This window comes from Anneissia japonica, unplaced genomic scaffold (assembly GCF_011630105.1).
Source record: "Anneissia japonica isolate Jap-2015-1 unplaced genomic scaffold, ASM1163010v1 scaffold3334_len1275209_cov185, whole genome shotgun sequence".
Taxonomy (NCBI): Eukaryota; Metazoa; Echinodermata; class Crinoidea; order Comatulida; family Comatulidae; genus Anneissia; species Anneissia japonica.
In genome coordinates, this window is record NW_022738561.1 from 888,916 (window position 1) to 894,562 (window position 5,647).

Genomic DNA, 5,647 nt, shown 5'->3' on the forward strand with positions numbered 1-5,647 from the left:
TACATCTTTCCGATAATATTCGCCCCTAGACTTGTTGCTGTGGTCTTACAAAACGACAGCATTAAAAAACATAACCGACCGTGAATTTTTGGACCACATGTAGGTTAGTGTGAAACGTGCGTATTCTTTGTCGTGTTCTGATTAGTTAGCTTTTACGTTTGATAAAAACTCTTGAAACGCCCTCAGTGAATGAAAGACATTATAGATTAAGCTGTTATACATACTGTAGATTCTTCAGTGTAAAGTTAATCAATCAAATTGTGTATGTAGTATTGATTAGTTAAAGCTATGTCCACACTATCAAATGTTCTTTGACAAAAAAAATAATAAAACAAACAAAACTGTTGCATGCCCATATAGAGTCATGATGTGATGTCATCATGACCATATTTAGTCATTTCAATTTTTGTCAAATAAAATGTAATAGTCTGGACAAGGCTTCAGTTTGTAAGTTGTATTTCTGTTGTTGTTGTAATTTGGTATATAATAGAGGAATCAGTCTATTTAACTGTTGGTTCACTTGATTTGTAGTTAGAGTTGATAGTGTGAACAATTTTTGATATATCATTACACAGCATTCCGTTTTCCGGTTATCTTTTGAAGACCAGAATTTAATTCTGTATAGTTAATAAAATAATTTATTCTCTCGTGCATCAAAATATTATTTAATTTAAAAATAACCTATCACCTTAAAGCAATCCATCAGTAACATACCGTTTCCTTTACTAATACATAAAATGTATTATTCTTTGTAGAATAATACTAATGTAGTATTATACTACAGTAGATCTAGCAAACTTCAAAATTTAGATGTACTAGTGTGCCTAATGTAAATTTATATATAGGACTTCGTAGTGCAAATAGAAATAATGACACCCGAAACCACTTGAATATGTTTGTTTAGATGTGAGTATTGTGGAATGGTTTAAACTTGAAATGTGATCCGTGAAGTTAATATCTTAAGATAACTGCGTCTTTAATATCAAAAACCAATATGCGGATTCCATTAGTCATTTGTGTGTTTGTAACCTGCTTATTAGGCATTAAACATTGAATTATAGATAAGTTTTTTTTTCTGTCAACATTAATAACGGAGGAATTTAGCCAATACAATTGACTGAAAGATTAAATTGCCAAGTGTGATGTCTTTAATTTTCACAGGCTCGTTTTAAAACAAATTCCCCGCATTTTTCAATTACAACTTTGCACCGGATGATAGTACCTGTACTAAAAAATTATACACTATAGCTAATATCTATATCCTACCCTCGGACTGCAGGGTTTGAAAAGGTCTCACATATTGTTTTCCTAATCTGTTTGGATAATTAACATATTTGAATGTGTAGTGAATTTCAGAGTATTGTTACAGTAGCTAAGTTCTCATTAAAAAATTTAAAAAAAACCAAAAAAACAAAACAAAACAAAAACAAAAAAAAAAGCAAAAATAAAAATCAAAACATAACAAAACAAAAAACCCCCCAAAAAACGAAACAAAAACAAAAACAAAATAAACAATAAAAACCAAAGAGATATACCAAGATTCAAAGAATCTTTTTATATTTATTTATTTTTTTATTTATTTGGTATAAAATACTCAAAATGCAAAAAGGTTGAAATATTTTGAGTTTACAAAGGGAAAAAATATAAATATAAATACAAAAAGAAACATCAAATCACATAAAAAATAAACACCAAACTTTAGGCCTATCAAATCACTTCAATCTATAAACATTAATAAATAATTATAAATCTACATACATGAAAATTGTTATTACAAACAGTGATTATTTAAATATATATGTACAATTACAGATTAAAAAAATTGTTTCTTCATATCAAAAATTCATTGAAATTTAAAAAAAATACTATTATGTAGGCCTAACAACTACCTGATTCAAAATAGCAGTTGCTCTAGTCATTCAAAAAATTAACACTTGGAAGTGTTGAATTGGATAACCGGTTGGTTCTGCACCGAGGTACTTTATATTCCCTATGATTTCGTAGGCTCCTCACTGGTTTGGGGTTTTCAGGAACCCAATCAGCAAACCGTTGAGATGTCACAAGACTCCAAATTTAATCAGGAAGTCCGATCTCCGTGCCTGTAGCGATGGTAAGTTGAGTATGTTCAGTGCGTCTTGATATCCGTGGTACTTTTTGTATCCCAGGATGATCTTGGTGGCCCATTTCTGGACAAACTCCAACTGAATACACTGCTTCTTCGTAATGGAAGAATGCCAGAGTGGACTAGCGTATTCTAAGATGGGTCTTATATATGTTATATAAGTAAAAACAAGATCATCCCTAGGAGCACCATAACGTCTCAGAACATACAACATGTACATACGACGGGAAGATTTTGAAACCATTTCCTTAACTTGCGAATCCCATTTCATATTATTTTGTAACAGAACACCAAGCAATATAATAGTTGGCTTTACTTCCAACACGTTATTTCCTAACATTAATGGAATGAAGAGGGGTTCATTTTTCAAGAAGTGTATATGCATTACGTTGTATTTAGTGGAATTGGGCAACATATCATTTTCATTACACCAGGTTTGGAGTGCATCTAAGTGACTTTGGAGAGAGTGCCCAATCGAATTACTACGAGGAAGACGATTTATATCGCCGACTGTTAAATCGTCGACAAACTTCCAACTCTCTGGAATGTGCTCTAGCAAATCATTCACCATTATTGTAAAGAGAATAGGTCCTAACTTCGTCCCCAGGGGAACACCGCAAGTAATGTATTTAAAAGATGACAATGACCCACCAAATCTCACGCATTGCGACCGATGGGCTAAGAAGCTACAAACTGTAGGAATGACAGATGGGCATACATTATAATCTATCATTTATCTAAAAGAATACTTGCTGAAAAAATTTTGTTTGAACACTTGAAGTTAACTCCATATAAATTCACACATAAATGTATATCATTTATCTTTTTCCTAAACATATATTATGCATACCGTACTGCATCAAATTTAACATCGTGATAAAAAAACTGTAAGGCGAAATGGAAAACAGCACTCTTAAACGTAAGCGGATCAAATATACATGTGTGATAGGTCTATAGAATGAAAATATAATGTTCTCAGTGCGAAGGCCAAAAAAGTGCAGTGACAAACAGTAACCTCCCAGAAAACATAATGAAAAGGGGAATTGATGAAAAGGGACAATCACAGTGAATCAGATGACGTCGCCTTGAACTTATTCGTAGCATTGAACACAGTACAGTACTCAATACAATACACAGCACTTTTTTGGAAAACTCTTTTGTAAGAACGGCATACTTCAGACAATACATCCAAATGTACACAAAATATATTGAATTAAAACGCAACAAAAATATAAAATTTTATTTAATGATAGAGCACGTATGAAGACGGCACACATTACCATTAATCGTCACGTGACCGTAGCCACTAATGCGTCATAATACAAGTTTAACCATACCATAGCAACATAAAGTTCATTAGAAACACTCAATGTTTTGTAAAATTACATTTTAAGTAAACCTAGTCATGTATGAAATCTGGAAAACCTGTTCAAGTAATAAATTGTTAATTAAAACGACACTAAATTAAGTTTTAAATGAGGTCGGTTTCGAAACTATTTTACTATGGAAATCCCAAAAAATGATTACTGTTGAAATATATTGGTCAAAGTGTTAACTAAACACAGCCTATTTTAAAAATGCCTACACAACTTTGACAAGATGACAAAGACTCGCACATCAAATTCAAGCAGTTGTCTCAAATTATGTAGCGCCACCTTGATGCTGACAGTTTTTCAAGCGGTCGGACTCCATAGCCACGGGACAGAATTAGGCAAAGCAATGAATTGGTTAAAAACGTACAAGGAAATATAAATTCATTCGTTAGTAACCTGTGAATTACATATGTATTGTTGAGATTGTTAGGTAAAAAGAAGTCTTGGAATAATTGACATTAAGAAAGAAAATTATGACTGCGCGTCCAGTTACTAAGCAGCCGCGATCAAAAACTGCGTCATCGTTTGAATTAACATGGGTTAGATCACCCGTGGAAAGGACCGAGGAGGGAATACCTGCCGAGCTGATGGTTCTAAAAGATATTCAGAAATTGATTATACGGCAAACAGCGGATACTATAGGTAAGTTGCTGACATTAACAACAATATATCTCATATTTATAATAATAGTAAAATAATAAACAAAACGGTGGATGTTAAAATAATAAACCTTATTTAATAACAATCTTATTGTTAGTAGTAAGTCATATTTTATATTTGTTTTTTCTATAGATATGCATACTAGATGTCTGAAATACAATTTAAATTTATTTATTAACACTACTTATTTTTCATTATTATTATTATTATCATTATTATAAAAGATATTCATATCCTTATAATTTGTACACAATTTCTCAGATGCAAATAAAATATTTTATTTTACATAGGCATATAGACAGATATTGAAATGAATAAAATTTGTGCATCTTTTAACATAGTATATTTCTCGCTTATACAAACTGTACATGCATAGGCCCTAATTACGTACATGTAATAATATTTAATGTAGGCCTATATTATCAAATCTTGTACTGATTGTGACTCGGTAAATGAATAAATTAAATTTAAATTAAATATATTATCCTGTCTGTGATTTACCATATTAGTGTTTTATAACACAAATTAATATAGGACTTAAGTGTATGTACGAATGTATGGGTGTGTATTAAGGCCTATGCGTACAGCATCCTTTGGAAACAGCGACAATATTTTACATTCTTTTACCTGCGATACGAAGCGTTTCATTGAAGTTTGCCCAACCAAGACGAATGTAAACATACTGTAAAACTAAACCTTATGAATAGCGAAGAAAGATCTACTTATTGAGTCGCTAACAAGGCTAATTTAAAAAGTATTACAGCAATTAATTGTTCTTCACTACAGACTGCAAGAGATCACACTGATAGTCATAGGCACAGATACAAAAACAATGTCTTAAGGCCTGTTTATACTTCAACAATAACGATAACGATAAAAAAAAAAAAAAGGCTGGAAAGCGATTGTTCATATAGAAAACAAAAGAAATAAAAGAAGTTTTTACACTAGGACGATTCGATAACGATTTATCGTGTATACGATAACAACATATTTTAACATATCAAATCAGATGACGTCATAATCAAGGAAAAACGATAAAATCGTTGCTACTACTACGAGTTTAATGTTTTCCATGATTATGACGTCATCTGATTTGATTTGTCAAAATATTTTGTTATCGCATAACTGATAAACCGTTATCGAATCGTTCTAGTGTAAAAACTTATCTTATTTCTTTTATTATTTTCTATATGAACAATTGCTTTTTAGCTCTTTTATCGTTATCGTTATCGTTGAAGTATAAACAGGCCTTTATAGCGTTGCTTGCATCAGTGTTCTGGTTTGTTTTGTTTTTTATTTTATTTACTTAAACACAAGGGGCAAAATATATTTACTATGCTATTTTTAGCAACAATCTATTTCACAGGCAAACATATTATACACATGACGGTTTACATTTAGATCGATTATAGAGGTTATGAAGTGGATTGCTTTCTACCCCAGAGACAAGGATCCTGCATCTAGACGGGACTTGAACCTATGACCCCGGGAT

At 31.6% G+C, this 5,647-nt stretch overlaps 1 protein-coding gene across 2 annotated transcripts in view; it reads left to right on the forward strand.

Annotated features, from left to right (window-relative positions):
* The first annotated feature begins 3,773 nt into the window (after positions 1-3,773).
* The window catches only part of LOC117117631 (phospholipid scramblase 2-like), a 5,649-nt gene continuing 3,775 nt past the window's right edge, over positions 3,774-5,647 (forward strand). For both annotated transcript variants that reach the window (XR_004446932.1, XM_033262001.1), the window contains exon 1: positions 3,774-4,137. Coding sequence is in view for 1 of the 2 variants with exons in the window: in XM_033262001.1 (XP_033117892.1) it covers positions 3,969-4,137 (169 nt within the window). In the remaining variant the exon portion in view is untranslated. The remainder of the gene's footprint in view (positions 4,138-5,647) is intronic.